A 25429-nucleotide genomic window follows, 5' to 3' on the forward strand; every position below is an offset into this window, starting at 1 on the left:
AAGAGGATATTCTCTAAATGATGGTATGGGACATGTACAAGTTGATTAAGAGAATATTCTTTATATGATGGTATAGGACATGTACACGTTGATTAAGAGGATATTCTTTATATGATGGTATAGGACATGTACACGTTGATTAAGGGGATATTCTTTAAATGATGTATAGGACATGTACACGTTGATTAAGAGGATATTCTCTAAATGATGGTATGGGACATGTACAAGTTGATTAAGAGAATATTCTTTATATGATGGTATGGGACATGTACAAGTTGATTAAGAGAATATTCTTTATATGATGGTATAGGACATGTACACGTTGATTAAGAGGATATTCTCTAAATGATGGTATAGGACATGTACATGTTGATTAAGGGGATATTCTTTAAATGATGGTATAGGACATGTACACGTTGATTAAGAGGATATTCTTTAAATGATGTATAGGACATGTACACGTTGATTAATGGGACATTCTTTAAATGATAGTATAGGACATGGACATGTTGATTAAGGGGATATTCTTTAAATGATGGTATAGGACATGTACATGTCGATTAAGAGGATATTCTTTAAATGATGTATAGGACATGTACACGTTGATTAAGGGGATATTCTTTAAATGATGGTATAGGACATGTACATGTTGATTAAGGGGATATTCTTTAAATGATGTATAGGACATGTACATGTTGATTAAGGGGGTATTCTTTAAATGATGTATAGGACATGTACTTGTTTATTAAGAGGATATTCTTTAAATGATGGTATAGGACATGTACACGTTGATTAAGGGGATATTCTTTAAATGATGGTATAGGACATGTACATGTTGATTAAGGGGATATTCTTTAAATGATGTATAGGACATGTACATGTTGATTAAGGGGATATTCTTTAAATGATGTATAGGACATGTACATGTTGATTAAGGGGATATTCTTTAAATGATGTATAGGACATGTACATGTTGATTAAGAGGATATTCTTCAAATGATGGTATAGGACATGTACATGTTGATTAAGGGGGTATTCTTTAAGAAAGGAACACAGTACGATATGTTCATTAAGGTCTTGTAAATCATCAAATTAAAAAAAAGTATAATCTAACATTTGTTACTCACCCCAGCCAATGATGTAATACCAAGCAAGATTTGTTGGTACTTTAAAAGCATGTAACACCAGTCTGTGTAAGTAATAACCTTCGCAAAACATCCAGAAATAGTTACTTGAATTAGCATATCGGTTAAATGTGTATAAAACACGACAAAATATCTGTAAAATTATAGAAAAAAGAACAAAATTTTTTAAAAGTTACATGACGACGAATCAAGGTATCATACAAGATGACATTTGGTGGGATTATAATGCTCTTATTATGGATTAGTCGTCAACAGGTATAATCTAAGGTAAGGTAGCCAAAAATATAAATGGTGGACAGCTTAAAATCCAGAAGGGTCTTAATAGAACACAATATAGTGCCACCTTTGCCGCTGTCAAACCAATAGCTTTAATACAATAACATTTAAAAGTGTTATTGAAATGTAAGAGCGTTGACCAATAAATCTCATTTTCGTAAAAAACTGTGCACGGTCAATGCTTTACATTTGTATGCTACAACCATGAAATTATGGTTTATGTTAACATTTCGTTTGTTTGCATATGTATTGTTCTGTCGTGGCCATGGGAAGCACGTGCATTCACTAATGATTCATTTTATTGGGGGAAAATATAATTTTGGAATTCCCCGCGATTGTTCTCTATCAATCAAAATTACGGATTCTTTTGAAAAAAGCTTAATGTAATGTACAATTCTATGAAATACACATTTACAGAATAACTACACATTGTCTCAAAATATAACATTTTTCTGCACAAGGTTTAGAGACAGTTAAAATGTGCAGCTTTTCGCAAATAGCACAGTTGAAGTATGAATAATTTTAAATATTCTAATACCGAAGGATTTGCTACTGTGTGGGTTGTTTCCTCGGTGACTGATAGTCCAGCAGCCGCTGTACCGACCTAGCGGTAGTAAAGGAATGTCACATATGATATGATGTCCGTTGTCTCTGGTGGAGAGTTGTCTCATTGGCAATCATACCACATCTTCTTATTTTCATATAAACAGCGGATGATGCTGCAAGTTGTTTAACATTTTCAGAGTACAGTGTTTGGAATGCCAAAAATATCAATATTAAATCGCTCAGCTTTAAACCGTTTTTAAGTGTTCGCATATCAAAATGACATGGGGAAAGGGACAAAGGAAGCAATTTTATTTTATTTTTTCAAGAAGAAAGTTAGAATTATTTATTTATTTTAGAAATGATAATTTCACACTTTAAAATAAAAAAAAAAAACCAATTTATTTTACCATGTACATCTATGATACAAAGCGTGACAGTCCTTACTACTTATGAATTTCTATTTGTGATTTTCACATACTTAAATGATTTAAAGTATCTTTTGTTCATTGAGTATATGTTTTTTTTTTTTATCTTTCGTTGACAATTACGTCTTCATGAAGTAACAATTAGACAGTCATCTTCTGTATTGTAACCTGTCCTTAATTTCGACTAAAACCCTAGTATAACATTGATATAATTAATTCAAAAATAATAAATTACTGTATTCTGTTGCATTCTAGTCTTTGATGCCGGATTGTCCAGACGATCATTGTATATAAATATGTCCCACATCAACGTTGTAACACAAGTCACGATGAAAGATAAAAATAAACAAAGATGAAGACGGATTCTATTCTGAGTTCTCAATTGTCTGTAATATAAACAGAATAATATTATAGCAGGTGTAAAACTTTTAACCTCCAATAGATACACATATTTTAAAACTGTATCTGGATATATAATTCCATGATTTCGTATCACCATGAACGACATGGGCATGTTCTTAATTTTTGCCGGCATTCAAAATATCTGTACTGAAATTGATAAATGTGAATGACCATCTAATCAGCATTAATTGGTAATTTTCTTTTGATATTATAATTGTATCTACTAAGATCAATTTCAGAATATACGCAATCTGTTTTGAAAGGAATAAAAGGATGTGGAATTAATGCCAATAAGACAACAACCTAGAAACACAAAATGTTTAATTAACACCCATCTAGAGGTCAACATCCGGTCTTTAACAATGAACAAGTTCCAAAAATGTGGCAAGCTCTAAATCGCCCAGTTCTTTTCTCAATGCTCCCATATTAATATCAAGGATCAGTGGAATAACAAAAAAAAATGCACATTAAAACAACTATGTCTTTAAGACCGAAGTTAATATCATTATAGTAACATTGTAAATGTTTTAAAGATCAAACATTATATCATGGTTTTCCAAAATATTTCCTGTACGTAAGAGACACAAACCTTAGACATAGAAATGTAAGAGATGCTGGAATGAGTAGAATCAAACTGATGCTACAACAGGTTACACCTACATACACCATACTCTTGTAGATCTGAAATAAAGCAAAAAAAAATGACATATACGTTTACCCTTTCGCAACACTGGTTATATGTTTGTCAATTCCCCAATCTATGTGAGTACACTTATAGAGCTGTGGATTTAACGTCTACTATACATCAACCCTTAAACACTATACATAGACTTTACGATGGTAACATACTAAGTTTGATTTGCTGATATAAAAATCGACTTCTAACACTCGAATGTCAACAGCCGTACTACCAAAAATGGTTCATGCAGTCATGGTATGAACGTAGCAGAGACATAGTAAAATAGATATGAATAACACTAACTAAGTATAATCAGCTTGATAAAGACTAATAGCAAACATTTTCTTTTTTTTTTAATTTTCTATTTGATGTTTTCACATTTTGATAAGATTCAAATTTCATTTAATTTAGATATACTCGAATGTTGTCAACATGAAATACCCTGAGATTAAGACATGGCGTATAGTCCGTCCATTCTCTGTTAGAAACTGGGTCCCTCCACCATGTGCCATTCTTTGTACATTTCTTCGTAGCATAATCTGAAATCAACAACGTTTTTTTTTTCATTTTCGGTTTTAAATCTGCATTAGAATATTGCTTACATAGTTTATGGTCAAGAATATGGTCAAGAATATGGTAAAAAAACATGAAGAAGAAAACATATATAAAAGTCAAGTTAGGTTATAAAAAAATCACTTTAGCTATGTTATAATTGTATTTTATATTCACCTTTCATGCCATAATATTATTAGTTACATAGTGTGCTAGTGACATTATACGATATATATGCGGTCAGTAAATTCAATATGGGGTGAGAGCAAAGATCGAACCCCATATGAAATTAACTGACCCCATATATATCGTTTTGGGTCACTAGCACACTGTGTAACGAATTTATCTTACCGACTATCTTAACATCGGGCATTTAGACTAGTGGCCTATCAAAGTGATCAAGTCTTCAATATTAAGAACCTAATTCCATTGGTCGATACAAAAACAAATGCCAACAAAAACAACTTGTTAGCTTTTAATGTGTTTTCTGCATTTATTTCAATCGTTCATCATCAATTTCTTCGTCTGTTGAAACCTTTCAGATTTTTCCCCAACACCGTGTTGTTTTTACAAAGGGACGTAACACCATTATTTTGTTTTTGACCATCAACAGCCTGTTATACAGTGTGTACTATATTAAAAAGCAAGGCGAAAGATACCAAAGGGATATTCAAACTCATAATTCGAAAACAAACTGACACTACCATGGCAAAAAAAAATCATCGAAAAACAGCATATTGAACTTCATTTGCATTGGTGTTGACACTGCAAAAGTCGAAAAGTCTGAAAAGACCAATTTTTGTCTGAATTTGCATGAATTTTTACTCGACATTCTTTCTTTGTCTGAATTATTTTTAAAACTTCTTAACATAGTATGAATTTGTCTAATAAGGTTCTTGATTTTTCTTAATAAGTGTCTTGACAGTATTAACAGTGTAAAAACATTTCTCGACCCTTTCTGTATCATCTGATAAGAGTCTTGATTAGTCTCGACCAATTCTTGATTGTCTTAAATTAGTTTCGATCAGTCTTGACATATTCTTGACATTCTTAATAATGTCTGAATATATCTCGACACATTCTTGAAGGTCTTAAAGATGTCTTGACACTATCTCAAAAGTATAAATTTCGCCTGAATTCCGCACTGTTTTAATAAACACTTTCTTTTGCTGTTATATACTCATTTTTATTATCGCTAAACTGAACTTAGAAGAATCAAGGATTTGTATAGTAAGATACCCTTTGGGTGCCCCTGAGTGGGAGTACCCCGAATGACCCCCATGTAGTATAATTTTGATTAAGTTTTTATTAAACGTTTAATTAAATTGTTTTCACATGGAATATATGTCGAAGTTACTGACAAAAAGCATTTGAGATTTTTGCCGGTCGAAAAAATGCCAGTCTTTACATCTTTATTTCTCATAAAGCCAATGCATTACATCAGTACAGAGATAACAACAATAACTATTTACAATATATACAAAACAAGGAGAGAGGTTACAGAAGTCACAAGCCAGGAGGACAAACAAAAGTATTAACATTTTTTATAAATAAACAAAGTTTCTTCAGGACTGGTTTCCGTGTACTCGACATAAGTTCCGAGAATTTAGATGTATTATGTCGTTGTACAAAATAGGAGGATAAATACTCTGTACGTTTTTGATCGAAAAAAGTACATTCAAATATATAGTGATATTCGTCACCGATTTGTCGATTGTTACATTGATGGCAAACACGGTTTTCTCTCAATACGTTTTGCCACCTTCCTGTTTCAATCGGCAATTTGTTATTAGTCGTTCTAAATCGACAAAGAACAACGGCATCTTTAAAGTCCAAAATATTAAAATATTCCTCAAATTCCAAGTTTTTCTTAAAAATTTTGTAGTTTATAGCTTTTGACGAATTTTGAATAAGGGAATGTCAATTCTGAAGAAACTGGTCTAATAATCTTTGCTTTATAACAGTTTTTAACCAATCTTTATCTATATAATTTTGTGTTTCCCATATATATGAAAAACCACAATCTTGAAATATTTTTTTGACAAATAGAATCCATTTAGTCTGCATATTATAATGAGCGTTCATATGGCGAGAAAGTTGATACAATATAAAGGAAAACTTTGCTTGTTTGCCGTAAATCAAATTTGCCCAAAATAATACTGCTCGAACTTTTATATCTATGTCAACCGGATGGCGACCTAGTTCCCCGTAAACCATATAATTTGGTGTTGAGGATTTCAGATTTAAAAGTAATTTACAGAATTTTAAATGTATCTTTTCTAATACCTCATTATTACTAAAACCCCATACTTCGCACCCATACAACAGAATGGGCTTGACAATTTTGTCAAAAAGATCTAGCTGACATTTTATGGAAAGCTGATACATCCTTCCCATTTTCAGGACTTCGTACATGGTCAAATTTGCTTTACTAAAATGGATGACCTGAGGCAGTTTTAAAATGTGACCGTGTGTCTCTTTTGAATCCTACCATTCTTTTTGTGCGTGTGTGTGGCTAAAAAGGGGGACCTTGATTTTTTTCGTTTGGGAAAAAGAATTTGTTCCCATCTTGATTCAAAAACTTTTTTTATCCAAAATTGAGTGTTGTATTTCATAATTTTATTTCAAAACTAAATATTTCAATTTGATATTCCCTCCTGATTTTTTCCTCAAAAAATCATAGAACAAAAAAAATGTTTAGATCTTAATTATGCATGTCTGTGTGAGATCCATTTCTATAGAAATCATTGATAGGACCCTTTATAAATACAGTTTTCCCGGAGTCGATAATAATTTTCTTTTAATCTTTTGGAAATTATCGGATTTGTTTTATGTTTAATTATTTCACTTCATAATTTGATGAAGAAAATCCATTTTAGTTCTAAAATTTTTAATTAAAATGAAGATTTTCATTTTGATCTAACGACAAACTTTTAAAATTGTAGTGATCAGTCAACTGATAAGTTGCATTGCTGATCTTACTATACAAATCCTTGATTACAGGTAAAGCAGTAATTTTCCGGTTTACTCCTGGTTTGCCCACATTTAATTATACCAATTATCTATTAGTAAAGAAAACAAAAAAGACAAAAGGTTTAATGAGCATACAATTGTATAGTCTGTTCCAACTTAATAGGTTTATAGTTTATCTGTGTTTTCATTCAGGTATTTTTCATTTTGTAGTTTATATTTCTATAGATAAATGATAAATAAATCGAACATTTGTTTCTCAATAATTTAATATCAATTCAAGCGATTAATTTGACATACAACTAATAACAAAACAATTATGATATAAATACACCAATATATGATAAAATTGTCTTTTATTGCAGACATAATTTATATCATTTATGAATCAAATTTATACATGCATTGCATAAATTTTTTTTTAAATAAAATAAATTATTTTATTATAGTGTCACATATTTGATCAGACAATATATATATACAACAATTCATAATAAAAACAGAGATCAAATATCCAGCCTTTGAATAGACTTATGAGACACTTTAAAACATATCAGACAACTGTACATTTATATCAAAAAAAATATATATCCTTATAAAATTCAAAAAATATAATATAAATACACCAATATATGATAAAATTGTCTTTTATTGCAGACATAATTTATATTATTTATGAATCAAATTTATACATGCATTGCATAAAGAAATAAATTAAGCACTATGGTAAAAATCAAGTAATAAGGGGCACTATATGTGACCAAACATGAAATTTTGGGTCCAAATGAGGTCCATGGTGCAAAATGAGATTTTTTTTCAATAAGTACCTATTTGTAAGAGAAACATTACTGCAAATTTTGAGAGTGATACGGTCGAGTTTTATAAGAAATAGCCTTTTGTTACAAATGTTTTATCTCAATAGTGAAAAATAACAATTTTGCCCTTGTTTCTGGTATTTGGTGAAAAATTTAAAAAAAAACACATAATACAACAGCTGTGTTTGTTATTACATCTGTCTAATTGAAATAAAATCGCAAGTTTATTGTTTTCTGTTTGGTATTGAATTAATAATAAAGATCCTTTTTGTTACATCTTGGGATCCGTTTATTTGGCAATCGCCAATGGCAGTCATCAGGGTTTGAGACCTGTTTGTCAAATGCGTTTTGTTAAAATATACTTTTTAACTTTTTGTCCATATGACAGTCGCATGTACTGGGGTGTGTTTAACTTATATGGAATACCTTAATTTTCTGGGGAACATCCTGTCCACATGTAATACTTAATATATATTGCAACAGATGACATTACACAAATTTTCTTCTTTTAAATCAAGGATTTGTAAAGTAAGACTATACAAATCCTTGGAAGAATTAGGATACACTAATACTTTGCTATTTATAAAAACCACATTTTGGTACAATATTTGTGTATTTACCATATTTACATTGAATATCATGCATGTAGAATGAAATATGTCTACAATATGATTGGTTTTAATCATTTAGCAATTATTTATAAGATTTAGGAATCAACATTTTTAATTATATGTAATTAACCACATTTAAATTGGTTTATATCAACATACCCACATTTGTATTGTTAATACTTTAAATTCGTAGCCATATGATATTTACTATATATATAATAAAATATTAATTTTCGCGAACCATTTAGGTCACAGAAATTCCAAAAAATGGCATCAGTAAGGAGAGTTGTACAAATGATGTGAATACACAGAACCCGGATCCAAATTATCTTTGACAAAAAGTATTCATCATTTTCTGTTTTGTATGGGTTTCATGTCGATCCGGCCCCACGTCGATCCGGCCCAAGTCGATCCGTCCCACGTCGATCCGGCCCAACGTCGATCCGGCCCATATTTAAAGTCGATCCGGCCCCAATAAAAAAATATATTTATAAGGAATAAAAATAAAGACATATATTAGTTGTAATTCATAAATGTTTATGAATTTTATTATAATGTAAAAGGTGTACGGTAAAAAAAAATGGCCTTTAACAAATATTTTCTTTAGATGAGTATAAAACAAGTAGGTTGATTATGTTTTCATTACAAGTTTTCAAGATTATTGGGTATAAATATAATAAAAACGTATATAACAGAATTTAGTACAATCAACAGACATCAACATTAATCAGCAGTAATTACCATTTTCTTTCAATTGACTGTGATCTTAACAAGTCTTTCATCCTGTGTAATAACAAATAGTTACATACACAACGGTACAAGCCGATCCCCAAGCTCATACATACAAACTTTGTTTTTGTTTTAAGTTCTTAAAACATCTCAAATTGAGAAATGTAGCTATTCTGTGTGTGAATTAAATAAAATAAAAATCGCCATGACATTCAAAGTTATCATGGAAAATAACTTCATATTAATATGTTGAAGCAAAATAAAAATCGCCATGACATTCAAAGTTATCATGGAAAATAACTTCATATTAATATGTTGAAGCTGCTATACAAACAGACACAATCACACTCAGTTTCGTATCGATTTAAAATAATTCTTTGACTGGTACACCAATACTTCACTTACCTGTTGTCATCCATCATCGATACTTTTTGCAAAATCCATTTATACTGTTAAAAATCCTCCAAAGTCAATATAGTTTATTCATATTTTATTATGGGGCCGGATCGACTTTGGGCCGGATCGACGTGGGCCGGATCGACTTGAGACGGATCGACTTTGGGTAGCACTCCACAGTTAGAAAAAAACATTAAAATTGAACCACAAAATGTTTTATCATCTTCTATTCCTGGCTTTCTAATACATTAACCTAACTGTTTGTGTTATACATGTGCATATGTATGTTATCAGTATCTTCCATAGATTTGATTTTTAAAAGTTAAAATGGTGAAAAATAATTCCTTTTTTGTGTATCCATGGCAACATTCTGCATTTATTTACCATAAAATATTGCAAAAAGGGGGGCAAAAATGTCACATATTCCCCCAAAATTTGGTTCAAACTAGAATTTCAATGCCTTTCAGTGATACCTTTTCAGAAACTGTTGATATAAATCTACCAAATGATCAAATAAAAAATGGGTGTCTTTCGCCTCCTTTTTTCATAAAATTTAATTGCAAAGTTCGTGCGACAAAAAGTCGGAAAAAAACATTACAATAATTGCCGTACCAATATTTGGTATGGATATGAAAATACGGACTGTCATACAGAAAACAGCCCATATTACATACATTACATAATCTTGATGTTCCTATAAACCCACTATGAAGGCTATTTTAATCTTCAGCTATCCAAAAATGAATTTTATTCTACACTAGCTATCATATTTGAAAAATCCACAGGGGCCAAAATGCGAAACTACACACCTAACTGTGGAGTGCTACCTTAATATCAAATTTTTTTTCCCTGCCTCAAATTCAAATTCATTTCCTGTGTTCTACTAGCTGTAACGATTAAAATGGTACCATAGTTTTTAAAATTGGTTCAGTAATAAAGATTTTATGAAGGTTAGCATTTGATGTTAAAGGGGACAAAAAGTCATTTAAAAAAAAAATGCCTGATCAAAGTGTAAAACCTCAAGCCTGTCACATTTTTGGGGTAAATTTCTAAAACTTTTCCCTTTTTTCTGTTTAAAATCATAAAATAACCTTTAGAGAAGAAAAATTGTACAATTTTTAGGTATTTGAAAGCATTTATAGGTCAATTTTGCTGTAAATAGCATGCCAAACCTTGTTTTAGAAACTCTCAAGCAGGGTATAAATATCTAACAGTACTGGCATCATTAAATTTCATTCATGCCAAATTATTATATAAAATCCTGCTAAAAATGTTTATTTGACTTATTCGCATTAAAAAATATAAAGCGATATATTCTGAGGCTATCATATAAAGCGCAATCTTTGGTTACAAGGGCGAAGCTAATGGAGTACAAATTTAAGACAGAAACATGTCTTAGTGTCAAAATGTGTATATTTGGTTGCTAAGGACAGTAAACAATAAAATTAACATGTATTGCAATCCTAGCAACTTTTTTCCCTTCAGAACTACATTAAGAACCTAACAGACTAAAGATTTGTGGTTAAATTTATCTTAAAAAGTGCATTTCTGTGCTTTCTGATGTGCCATAAGGTAGCACTCCACAGTTAGAAAAAAACATTAAAATTGAACCACAAAATGTTTTATCATCTTCTATTCCTGGCTTTCTAATACATTAACCTAACTGTTTGTGTTATACATGTGCATATGTATGTTATCAGTATCTTCCATAGATTTGATTTTTAAAAGTTAAAATGGTGAAAAATAATTCCTTTTTTGTGTATCCATGGCAACATTCTGCATTTATTTACCATAAAATATTGCAAAAAGGGGGGCAAAAATGTCACATATTCCCCCAAAATTTGGTTCAAACTAGAATTTCAATGCCTTTCAGTGATACCTTTTCAGAAACTGTTGATATAAATCTACCAAATGATCAAATAAAAAATTTAATTGCAAAGTTCGTGCGACAAAAAGTCGGAAAAAAACATTACAATAATTGCCGTACCAATATTTGGTATGGATATGAAAATACGGACTGTCATACAGAAAACAGCCCATATTACATACATTACATAATCTTGATGTTCCTATAAACCCACTATGAAGGCTATTTTAATCTTCAGCTATCCAAAAATGAATTTTATTCTACACTAGCTATCATATTTGAAAAATCCACAGGGGCCAAAATGCGAAACTACACACCTAACTGTGGAGTGCTACCTTAATATCAAATTTTTTTTCCCTGCCTCAAATTCAAATTCATTTCCTGTGTTCTACTAGCTGTAACGATTAAAATGGTACCATAGTTTTTAAAATTGGTTCAGTAATAAAGATTTTATGAAGGTTAGCATTTGATGTTAAAGGGGACAAAAAGTCATTTAAAAAAAAAATGCCTGATCAAAGTGTAAAACCTCAAGCCTGTCACATTTTTGGGGTAAATTTCTAAAACTTTTCCCTTTTTTCTGTTTAAAATCATAAAATAACCTTTAGAGAAGAAAAATTGTACAATTTTTAGGTATTTGAAAGCATTTATAGGTCAATTTTGCTGTAAATAGCATGCCAAACCTTGTTTTAGAAACTCTCAAGCAGGGTATAAATATCTAACAGTACTGGCATCATTAAATTTCATTCATGCCAAATTATTATATAAAATCCTGCTAAAAATGTTTATTTGACTTATTCGCATTAAAAAATATAAAGCGATATATTCTGAGGCTATCATATAAAGCGCAATCTTTGGTTACAAGGGCGAAGCTAATGGAGTACAAATTTAAGACAGAAACATGTCTTAGTGTCAAAATGTGTATATTTGGTTGCTAAGGACAGTAAACAATAAAATTAACATGTATTGCAATCCTAGCAACTTTTTTCCCTTCAGAACTACATTAAGAACCTAACAGACTAAAGATTTGTGGTTAAATTTATCTTAAAAAGTGCATTTCTGTGCTTTCTGATGTGCCATAAGGTAGCACTCCACAGTTAAAAAAAAACATTAAAATTGAACCACAAAATGTTTTATCATCTTCTATTCCTGGCTTTCTAATACATTAACCTAACTGTTTGTGTTATACATGTGCATATGTATGTTATCAGTATCTTCCATAGATTTGATTTTTAAAAGTTAAAATGGTGAAAAATAATTCCTTTTTTGTGTATCCATGGCAACATTCTACATTTATTTACCATAAAATATTGCAAAAAGGGGGGCAAAAATGTCACATATTCCCCCAAAATTTGGTTCAAACTAGAATTTCAATGCCTTTCAGTGATACCTTTTCAGAAACTGTTGATATAAATCTACCAAATGATCAAATAAAAAATGGGTGTCTTTCGCCTCCTTTTTTCATAAAATTTAATTGCAAAGTTCGTGCGACAAAAAGTCGGAAAAAAACATTACAATAATTGCCGTACCAATATTTGGTATGGATATGAAAATACGGACTGTCATACAGAAAACAGCCCATATTACATACATTACATAATCTTGATGTTCCTATAAACCCACTATGAAGGCTATTTTAATCTTCAGCTATCCAAAAATGAATTTTATTCTACACTAGCTATCATATTTGAAAAATCCACAGGGGCCAAAATGCGAAACTACACACCTAACTGTGGAGTGCTACCTTAATATCAAATTTTTTTTCCCTGCCTCAAATTCAAATTCATTTCCTGTGTTCTACTAGCTGTAACGATTAAAATGGTACCATAGTTTTTAAAATTGGTTCAGTAATAAAGATTTTATGAAGGTTAGCATTTGATGTTAAAGGGGACAAAAAGTCATTTAAAAAAAAAATGCCTGATCAAAGTGTAAAACCTCAAGCCTGTCACATTTTTGGGGTAAATTTCTAAAACTTTTCCCTTTTTTCTGTTTAAAATCATAAAATAACCTTTAGAGAAGAAAAATTGTACAATTTTTAGGTATTTGAAAGCATTTATAGGTCAATTTTGCTGTAAATAGCATGCCAAACCTTGTTTTAGAAACTCTCAAGCAGGGTATAAATATCTAACAGTACTGGCATCATTAAATTTCATTCATGCCAAATTATTATATAAAATCCTGCTAAAAATGTTTATTTGACTTATTCGCATTAAAAAATATAAAGCGATATATTCTGAGGCTATCATATAAAGCGCAATCTTTGGTTACAAGGGCGAAGCTAATGGAGTACAAATTTAAGACAGAAACATGTCTTAGTGTCAAAATGTGTATATTTGGTTGCTAAGGACAGTAAACAATAAAATTAACATGTATTGCAATCCTAGCAACTTTTTTCCCTTCAGAACTACATTAAGAACCTAACAGACTAAAGATTTGTGGTTAAATTTATCTTAAAAAGTGCATTTCTGTGCTTTCTGATGTGCCATAAGGTAGCACTCCACAGTTAGAAAAAAACATTAAAATTGAACCACAAAATGTTTTATCATCTTCTATTCCTGGCTTTCTAATACATTAACCTAACTGTTTGTGTTATACATGTGCATATGTATGTTATCAGTATCTTCCATAGATTTGATTTTTAAAAGTTAAAATGGTGAAAAATAATTCCTTTTTTGTGTATCCATGGCAACATTCTGCATTTATTTACCATAAAATATTGCAAAAAGGGGGGCAAAAATGTCACATATTCCCCCAAAATTTGGTTCAAACTAGAATTTCAATGCCTTTCAGTGATACCTTTTCAGAAACTGTTGATATAAATCTACCAAATGATCAAATAAAAAATGGGTGTCTTTCGCCTCCTTTTTTCATAAAATTTAATTGCAAAGTTCGTGCGACAAAAAGTCGGAAAAAAACATTACAATAATTGCCGTACCAATATTTGGTATGGATATGAAAATACGGACTGTCATACAGAAAACAGCCCATATTACATACATTACATAATCTTGATGTTCCTATAAACCCACTATGAAGGCTATTTTAATCTTCAGCTATCCAAAAATGAATTTTATTCTACACTAGCTATCATATTTGAAAAATCCACAGGGGCCAAAATGCGAAACTACACACCTAACTGTGGAGTGCTACCTTAATATCAAATTTTTTTTCCCTGCCTCAAATTCAAATTCATTTCCTGTGTTCTACTAGCTGTAACGATTAAAATGGTACCATAGTTTTTAAAATTGGTTCAGTAATAAAGATTTTATGAAGGTTAGCATTTGATGTTAAAGGGGACAAAAAGTCATTTAAAAAAAAAATGCCTGATCAAAGTGTAAAACCTCAAGCCTGTCACATTTTTGGGGTAAATTTCTAAAACTTTTCCCTTTTTTCTGTTTAAAATCATAAAATAACCTTTAGAGAAGAAAAATTGTACAATTTTTAGGTATTTGAAAGCATTTATAGGTCAATTTTGCTGTAAATAGCATGCCAAACCTTGTTTTAGAAACTCTCAAGCAGGGTATAAATATCTAACAGTACTGGCATCATTAAATTTCATTCATGCCAAATTATTATATAAAATCCTGCTAAAAATGTTTATTTGACTTATTCGCATTAAAAGATATAAAGCGATATATTCTGAGGCTATCATATAAAGCGCAATCTTTGGTTACAAGGGCGAAGCTAATGGAGTACAAATTTAAGACAGAAACATGTCTTAGTGTCAAAATGTGTATATTTGGTTGCTAAGGACAGTAAACAATAAAATTAACATGTATTGCAATCCTAGCAACTTTTTTCCCTTCAGAACTACATTAAGAACCTAACAGACTAAAGATTTGTGGTTAAATTTATCTTAAAAAGTGCATTTCTGTGCTTTCTGATGTGCCATAAGGTAGCACTCCACAGTTAGAAAAAAACATTAAAATTGAACCACAAAATGTTTTATCATCTTCTATTCCTGGCTTTCTAATACATTAACCTAACTGTTTGTGTTATACATGTGCATATGTATGTTATCAGTATCTTCCATAGATTTGATTTTTAAAAGTTAAAATGGTGAAAAATAATTCCTTTTTTGTGTATCCATGGCAACATTCTGCATTTATTTACCATAAAATATTGCAAAAAGGGGGGCAAAAATGTCACATATTCCCCCAAAATTTGGTTCAAACTAGAATTTCAATGCCTTTCAGTGATACCTTTTCAGAAACTGTTGATATAAATCTACCAAATGATCAAATAAAAAATGGGTGTCTTTCGCCTCCTTTTTTCATAAAATTTAATTGCAAAGTTCGTGCGACAAAAAGTCGGAAAAAAACATTACAATAATTGCCGTACCAATATTTGGTATGGATATGAAAATAAGGACTGTCATACAGAAAACAGCCCATATTACATACATTACATAATCTTGATGTTCCTATAAACCCACTATGAAGGCTATTTTAATCTTCAGCTATCCAAAAATGAATTTTATTCTACACTAGCTATCATATTTGAAAAATCCACAGGGGCCAAAATGCGAAACTACACACCTAACTGTGGAGTGCTACCTTAATATCAAATTTTTTTTCCCTGCCTCAAATTCAAATTCATTTCCTGTGTTCTACTAGCTGTAACGATTAAAATGGTACCATAGTTTTTAAAATTGGTTCAGTAATAAAGATTTTATGAAGGTTAGCATTTGATGTTAAAGGGGACAAAAAGTCATTTAAAAAAAAAATGCCTGATCAAAGTGTAAAACCTCAAGCCTGTCACATTTTTGGGGTAAATTTCTAAAACTTTTCCCTTTTTTTCTGTTTAAAATCATAAAATAACCTTTAGAGAAGAAAAATTGTACAATTTTTAGGTATTTGAAAGCATTTATAGGTCAATTTTGCTGTAAATAGCATGCCAAACCTTGTTTTAGAAACTCTCAAGCAGGGTATAAATATCTAACAGTACTGGCATCATTAAATTTCATTCATGCCAAATTATTATATAAAATCCTGCTAAAAATGTTTATTTGACTTATTCGCATTAAAAAATATAAAGCGATATATTCTGAGGCTATCATATAAAGCGCAATCTTTGGTTACAAGGGCGAAGCTAATGGAGTACAAATTTAAGACAGAAACATGTCTTAGTGTCAAAATGTGTATATTTGGTTGCTAAGGACAGTAAACAATAAAATTAACATGTATTGCAATCCTAGCAACTTTTTTCCCTTCAGAACTACATTAAGAACCTAACAGACTAAAGATTTGTGGTTAAATTTATCTTAAAAAGTGCATTTCTGTGCTTTCTGATGTGCCATAAGGTAGCACTCCACAGTTAGAAAAAAACATTAAAATTGAACCACAAAATGTTTTATCATCTTCTATTCCTGGCTTTCTAATACATTAACCTAACTGTTTGTGTTATACATGTGCATATGTATGTTATCAGTATCTTCCATAGATTTGATTTTTAAAAGTTAAAATGGTGAAAAATAATTCCTTTTTTGTGTATCCATGGCAACATTCTGCATTTATTTACCATAAAATATTGCAAAAAGGGGGGCAAAAATGTCACATATTCCCCCAAAATTTGGTTCAAACTAGAATTTCAATGCCTTTCAGTGATACCTTTTCAGAAACTGTTGATATAAATCTACCAAATGATCAAATAAAAAATGGGTGTCTTTCGCCTCCTTTTTTCATAAAATTTAATTGCAAAGTTCGTGCGACAAAAAGTCGGAAAAAAACATTACAATAATTGCCGTACCAATATTTGGTATGGATATGAAAATACGGACTGTCATACAGAAAACAGCCCATATTACATACATTACATAATCTTGATGTTCCTATAAACCCACTATGAAGGCTATTTTAATCTTCAGCTATCCAAAAATGAATTTTATTCTACACTAGCTATCATATTTGAAAAATCCACAGGGGCCAAAATGCGAAACTACACACCTAACTGTGGAGTGCTACCTTAATATCAAATTTTTTTTCCCTGCCTCACATTCAAATTCATTTCCTGTGTTCTACTAGCTGTAACGATTAAAATGGTACCATAGTTTTTAAAATTGGTTCAGTAATAAAGATTTTATGAAGGTTAGCATTTGATGTTAAAGGGGACAAAAAGTCATTTAAAAAAAAAATGCCTGATCAAAGTGTAAAACCTCAAGCCTGTCACATTTTTGGGGTAAATTTCTAAAACTTTTCCCTTTTTTCTGTTTAAAATCTTAAAATAACCTTTAGAGAAGAAAAATTGTACAATTTTTAGGTATTTGGAAAGCATTTATAGGTCAATTTTGCTGTAAATAGCATGCCAAACCTTGTTTTAGAATACTCTCAAGCTGGGTATAAATATCTAACAGTACTGGCATCATTAATTTCATTCATGCCAAATTATTATATAAAATCCTGCTAAAAATGTTTATTTGACTTATTCGCATTAAAAGATATAAAGCGATATATTCTGAGGCTATCATATAAAGCGCAATCTTTGGTACAAGGGCGAAGCTAATGGAGTACAAATTTAAGACAGAAACATGTCTTAGTGTCAAAATGTGTATATTTGGTTGCTAAGGACAGTAAACAATAAAATTAACATGTATTGCAATCCTAGCAACTTTTTTTCCCTTCAGAACTACATTAAGAACCTAACAGACTAAAGATTTGTGGTTAAATTTATCTTAAAAAGTGCATTTCTGTGCTTTCTGATGTGCCATAAGGTAGCACTCCACAGTTAGAAAAAAAACATTAAAATTGAACCACAAAATGTTTTATCATCTTCTATTCCTGGCTTTCTAATACATTAACCTAACTGTTTGTGTTATACATGTGCATATGTATGTTATCAGTATCTTCCATAGATTTGATTTTTAAAAGTTAAAATGGTGAAAAATAATTCCTTTTTTTGTGTATCCATGGCAACATTCTGCATTTATTTACCATAAAATATTGCAAAAAGGGGGGGCAAAAATGTCACATATTCCCCCAAAATTTGGTTCAAACTAGAATTTCAAGGCCTTTCAGTGATACCTTTTCAGAAACTGTTGATATAAATCTACCAAATGATCAAATAAAAAAATGGGTGTCTTTCGCCTCCTTTTTTCATAAAATTTAATTGCAAGTTCGTGCGACAAAAAGTCGGAAAAAAACATTACAATAATTGCCGTACCAATATTTGGTATGGATATGAAAATACGGACTGTCATACAGAAAACAGCCCATATTACATACATTACATAATCTTGATGTTCCTATAAACCCACTATGAAGGCTATTTAATCTTCAGCTATCCAAAAATGAATTTTATTCTACACTAGCTATCATATTTGAAAAATCCACAGGGGGCCAAAATGCGAAACTACACACCTAACTGTGGAGTGCTACCTTAATATCAAATTTTTTTTCCCTGCCTCAAATTCAAATTCATTTCCTGTGTTCTACTAGCTGTAACGATTAAAATGGTACCATAGTTTTTAAAATTGGTTCAGTAATAAAGATTTTATGAAGGTTAGCATTTGATGTTAAAGGGGACAAAAAGTCATTTAAAAAAAAAAATGCCTGATCAAAGTGTAAAACCTCAAGCCTGTCACATTTTTGGGGTAAATTTCTAAAACTTTTCCCTTTTTTTTCTGTTTAAAATCATAAAATAACCTTTAGAGAAGAAAAATTGTACAATTTTTAGGTATTTGAAAGCATTTATAGGTCAATTTTGCTGTAAATAGCATGCCAAACCTTGTTTTAGAAACTCTCAAGCAGGGTATAAATATCTAACAGTACTGGCATCATTAATTTCATTCATGCCAAATTATTATATAAAATCCTGCTAAAAATGTTTATTTGACTTATTCGCATTAAAAAATATAAAGCGATATATTCTGAGGCTATCATATAAAGCGCAATCTTTGGTTACAAGGGCGAAGCTAATGGAGTACAAATTTAAGACAGAAACATGTCTTAGTGTCAAAATGTGTATATTTGGTTGCTAAGGACAGTAAACAATAAAATTAACATGTATTGCAATCCTAGCAACTTTTTTTCCCTTCAGAACTACATTAAGAACCTAACAGACTAAAGATTTGTGGTTAAATTTATCTTAAAAAGTGCATTTCTGTGCTTTCTGATGTGCCATAAAGGTAGCACTCCACAGTTAGAAAAAAACATTAAAATTGAACCACAAAATGTTTTATCATCTTCTATTCCTGGCTTTCTAATACATTAACCTAACTGTTTGTGTTATACATGTGCATATGTATGTTATCAGTATCTTCCATAGATTTGATTTTTAAAAGTTAAAAGGGTGAAAAATAATTCCTTTTTTGTGTATCCATGGCAACATTCTGCATTTATTTACCATAAAATATTGCAAAAAGGGGGGGCAAAAATGTCACATATTCCCCCAAAATTTGGTTCAAACTAGAATTTCAATGCCTTTCAGTGATACCTTTTCAGAAACTGTTGATATAAATCTACCAAATGATCAAATAAAAAATGGGTGTCTTTCGCCTCCTTTTTTCATAAAATTTAATTGCAAAGTTCGTGCGACAAAAAGTCGGAAAAAAAACATTACAATAATTGCCGTACCAATATTTGGTATGGATATGAAAATACGGACTGTCATACAGAAAACAGCCCATATTACATACATTACATAATCTTGATGTTCCTATAAACCCCACTATGAAGGCTATTTTAATCTTCAGCTAGCCAAAAATGAATTTTATTCTACACTAGCTATCATATTTGAAAAATCCACAGGGGCCAAAATGCGAAACTACACACCTAACTGTGGAGTGCTACCTTAATATCAAATTTTTTTTTCCCTGCCTCAAATTCAAATTCATTTCCTGTGTTCTACTAGCTGTAACGATTAAAATGGTACCATAGTTTTTAAAATTGGTTCAGTAATAAAGATTTTATGAAGGTTAGCATTTGATGTTAAAGGGGGACAAAAAGTCATTAAAAAAAAAAATGCCTGATCAAAGTGTAAAACCTCAAGCCTGTCCACATTTTTGGGGGTAAATTTCTAAAACTTTTCCCTTTTTTTTTCTGTTTAAAATCATAAATAACCTTTAGAGAAGAAAAATTGTACAATTTTTAGGTATTTGAAAGCATTTATAGGTCAATTTTGCTGTAAATAGCATGCCAAACCTTGTTGTAGAAACTCTCAAGCAGGGTATAAATATCTAACAGTCTGGCATCATTAAATTTCATTCATGCCAAATTATTATATAAAATCCTGCTAAAAATGTTTATTTGACTTATTCGCATTAAAAGATATAAAGCGATATATTCTGAGGCTATCATATAAAGCCGCAATCTTTGGTTACAAGGGCGAAGCTAATGGAGTACAAATTTAAGACAGAAACATGTCTTAGTGTCAAAATGTGTATATTTGGTTGCTAAGGACAGTAAACAATAAAATTAACATGTATTGCAATCCTAGCAACTTTTTTTCCCTTCAGAACTACATTAAGAACCTAACAGGTTAAATTTATCTTAAAAAGTGCATTTCTGTGCTTTCTGATGTGCCATAAGGTAGCACTCCACAGTTAGAAAAAAACATTAAAATTGAACCACAAAATGTTTTATCATCTTCTATTCCTGGCTTTCTAATACATTAACCTAACTGTTTGTGTTATACATGTGCATATGTATGTTATCAGTATCTTCCATAGATTTGATTTTTAAAAGTTAAAATGGTGAAAAATAATTCCTTTTTTGTGTATCCATGGCAACATTCTGCATTTATTTACCATAAAATATTGCAAAAAGGGGGGCAAAAATGTCACATATTCCCCCAAAATTTGGTTCAAACTAGAATTTCAATGCCTTTCAGTGATACCTTTTCAGAAACTGTTGATATAAATCTACCAAATGATCAAATAAAAAATGGGTGTCTTTCGCCTCCTTTTTTCATAAAATTTAATTGCAAAGTTCGTGCGACAAAAAGTCGGAAAAAAACATTACAATAATTGCCGTACCAATATTTGGTATGGATATGAAAATAAGGACTGTCATACAGAAAACAGCCCATATTACATACATTACATAATCTTGATGTTCCTATAAACCCACTATGAAGGCTATTTTAATCTTCAGCTATCCAAAAATGAATTTTATTCTACACTAGCTATCATATTTGAAAAATCCACAGGGGCCAAAATGCGAAACTACACACCTAACTGTGGAGTGCTACCTTAATATCAAATTTTTTTTCCCTGCCTCAAATTCAAATTCATTTCCTGTGTTCTACTAGCTGTAACGATTAAAATGGTACCATAGTTTTTAAAATTGGTTCAGTAATAAAGATTTTATGAAGGTTAGCATTTGATGTTAAAGGGGACAAAAAGTCATTTAAAAAAAAAATGCCTGATCAAAGTGTAAAACCTCAAGCCTGTCACATTTTGGGGTAAATTTCTAAAACTTTTCCCTTTTTTCTGTTTAAAATCATAAAATAACCTTTAGAGAAGAAAAATTGTACAATTTTTAGGTATTTGAAAGCATTTATAGGTCAATTTTGCTGTAAATAGCATGCCAAACCTTGTTTTAGAAACTCTCAAGCAGGGTATAAATATCTAACAGTACTGGCATCATTAAATTTCATTCATGCCAAATTATTATATAAAATCCTGCTAAAAATGTTTATTTGACTTATTCGCATTAAAAAATATAAAGCGATATATTCTGAGGCTATCATATAAAGCGCAATCTTTGGTTACAAGGGCGAAGCTAATGGAGTACAAATTTAAGACAGAAACATGTCTTAGTGTCAAAATGTGTATATTTGGTTGCTAAGGACAGTAAACAATAAAATTAACATGTATTGCAATCCTAGCAACTTTTTTCCCTTCAGAACTACATTAAGAACCTAACAGACTAAAGATTTGTGGTTAAATTTATCTTAAAAAGTGCATTTCTGTGCTTTCTGATGTGCCATAAGGTAGCACTCCACAGTTAGAAAAAAACATTAAAATTGAACCACAAAATGTTTTATCATCTTCTATTCCTGGCTTTCTAATACATTAACCTAACTGTTTGTGTTATACATGTGCATATGTATGTTATCAGTATCTTCCATAGATTTGATTTTTAAAAGTTAAAATGGTGAAAAATAATTCCTTTTTTGTGTATCCATGGCAACATTCTGCATTTATTTACCATAAAATATTGCAAAAAGGGGGGCAAAAATGTCACATATTCCCCCAAAATTTGGTTCAAACTAGAATTTCAATGCCTTTCAGTGATACCTTTTCAGAAACTGTTGATATAAATCTACCAAATGATCAAATAAAAAATGGGTGTCTTTCGCCTCCTTTTTTCATAAAATTTAATTGCAAAGTTCGTGCGACAAAAAGTCGGAAAAAAACATTACAATAATTGCCGTACCAATATTTGGTATGGATATGAAAATACGGACTGTCATACAGAAAACAGCCCATATTACATACATTACATAATCTTGATGTTCCTATAAACCCACTATGAAGGCTATTTTAATCTTCAGCTATCCAAAAATGAATTTTATTCTACACTAGCTATCATATTTGAAAAATCCACAGGGGCCAAAATGCGAAACTACACACCTAACTGTGGAGTGCTACCTTAATATCAAATTTTTTTTCCCTGCCTCACATTCAAATTCATTTCCTGTGTTCTACTAGCTGTAACGATTAAAATGGTACCATAGTTTTTAAAATTGGTTCAGTAATAAAGATTTTATGAAGGTTAGCATTTGATGTTAAAGGGGACAAAAAGTCATTTAAAAAAAAAATGCCTGATCAAAGTGTAAAACCTCAAGCCTGTCACATTTTTGGGGTAAATTTCTAAAACTTTTCCCTTTTTTCTGTTTAAAATCATAAAATAACCTTTAGAGAAGAAAAATTGTACAATTTTTAGGTATTTGAAAGCATTTATAGGTCAATTTTGCTGTAAATAGCATGCCAAACCTTGTTTTAGAAACTCTCAAGCAGGGTATAAATATCTAACAGTACTGGCATCATTAAATTTCATTCATGCCAAATTATTATATAAAATCCTGCTAAAAATGTTTATTTGACTTATTCGCATTAAAAGATATAAAGCGATATATTCTGAGGCTATCATATAAAGCGCAATCTTTGGTTACAAGGGCGAAGCTAATGGAGTACAAATTTAAGACAGAAACATGTCTTAGTGTCAAAATGTGTATATTTGGTTGCTAAGGACAGTAAACAATAAAATTAACATGTATTGCAATCCTAGCAACTTTTTTCCCTTCAGAACTACATTAAGAACCTAACAGACTAAAGATTTGTGGTTAAATTTATCTTAAAAAGTGCATTTCTGTGCTTTCTGATGTGCCATAAGGTAGCACTCCACAGTTAGAAAAAAACATTAAAATTGAACCACAAAATGTTTTATCATCTTCTATTCCTGGCTTTCTAATACATTAACCTAACTGTTTGTGTTATACATGTGCATATGTATGTTATCAGTATCTTCCATAGATTTGATTTTTAAAAGTTAAAATGGTGAAAAATAATTCCTTTTTTGTGTATCCATGGCAACATTCTGCATTTATTTACCATAAAATATTGCAAAAAGGGGGGCAAAAATGTCACATATTCCCCCAAAATTTGGTTCAAACTAGAATTTCAATGCCTTTCAGTGATACCTTTTCAGAAACTGTTGATATAAATCTACCAAATGATCAAATAAAAAATGGGTGTCTTTCGCCTCCTTTTTTCATAAAATTTAATTGCAAAGTTCGTGCGACAAAAAGTCGGAAAAAAACATTACAATAATTGCCGTACCAATATTTGGTATGGATATGAAAATACGGACTGTCATACAGAAAACAGCCCATATTACATACATTACATAATCTTGATGTTCCTATAAACCCACTATGAAGGCTATTTTAATCTTCAGCTATCCAAAAATGAATTTTATTCTACACTAGCTATCATATTTGAAAAATCCACAGGGGCCAAAATGCGAAACTACACACCTAACTGTGGAGTGCTACCTTAATATCAAATTTTTTTTCCCTGCCTCACATTCAAATTCATTTCCTGTGTTCTACTAGCTGTAACGATTAAAATGGTACCATAGTTTTTAAAATTGGTTCAGTAATAAAGATTTTATGAAGGTTAGCATTTGATGTTAAAGGGGACAAAAAGTCATTTAAAAAAAAAATGCCTGATCAAAGTGTAAAACCTCAAGCCTGTCACATTTTTGGGGTAAATTTCTAAAACTTTTCCCTTTTTTCTGTTTAAAATCATAAAATAACCTTTAGAGAAGAAAAATTGTACAATTTTTAGGTATTTGAAAGCATTTATAGGTCAATTTTGCTGTAAATAGCATGCCAAACCTTGTTTTAGAAACTCTCAAGCAGGGTATAAATATCTAACAGTACTGGCATCATTAAATTTCATTCATGCCAAATTATTATATAAAATCCTGCTAAAAATGTTTATTTGACTTATTCGCATTAAAAGATATAAAGCGATATATTCTGAGGCTATCATATAAAGCGCAATCTTTGGTTACAAGGGCGAAGCTAATGGAGTACAAATTTAAGACAGAAACATGTCTTAGTGTCAAAATGTGTATATTTGGTTGCTAAGGACAGTAAACAATAAAATTAACATGTATTGCAATCCTAGCAACTTTTTTCCCTTCAGAACTACATTAAGAACCTAACAGACTAAAGATTTGTGGTTAAATTTATCTTAAAAAGTGCATTTCTGTGCTTTCTGATGTGCCATAAGGTAGCACTCCACAGTTAGAAAAAAACATTAAAATTGAACCACAAAATGTTTTATCATCTTCTATTCCTGGCTTTCTAATACATTAACCTAACTGTTTGTGTTATACATGTGCATATGTATGTTATCAGTATCTTCCATAGATTTGATTTTTAAAAGTTAAAATGGTGAAAAATAATTCCTTTTTTGTGTATCCATGGCAACATTCTGCATTTATTTACCATAAAATATTGCAAAAAGGGGGGCAAAAATGTCACATATTCCCCCAAAATTTGGTTCAA

At 30.7% G+C, this 25429-nt stretch overlaps 1 protein-coding gene across 1 annotated transcript in view; it reads right to left on the reverse strand.

The window, feature by feature from the left end:
• Positions 1-1119: 1119 nt before the first annotated feature.
• LOC127727809 (calcitonin gene-related peptide type 1 receptor-like) overlaps positions 1120-25429 on the reverse strand; it is a 39204-nt gene continuing 14894 nt past the window's right edge. Inside the window, exons 3-6 of the mRNA XM_052234926.1 lie at positions 3915-4012; positions 3384-3475; positions 2628-2778; positions 1120-1278 (exon numbers count right to left, since the gene is read on the reverse strand). Coding sequence (XP_052090886.1) covers positions 1120-1278; positions 2628-2778; positions 3384-3475; positions 3915-4012 — 500 coding nt within the window. The remainder of the gene's footprint in view (positions 1279-2627; positions 2779-3383; positions 3476-3914; positions 4013-25429) is intronic.

Source organism: Mytilus californianus, unplaced genomic scaffold, assembly GCF_021869535.1.
Source record: "Mytilus californianus isolate M0D057914Y unplaced genomic scaffold, xbMytCali1.0.p SCAF_2, whole genome shotgun sequence".
NCBI classification, from domain to species: Eukaryota; Metazoa; Mollusca; class Bivalvia; order Mytilida; family Mytilidae; genus Mytilus; species Mytilus californianus.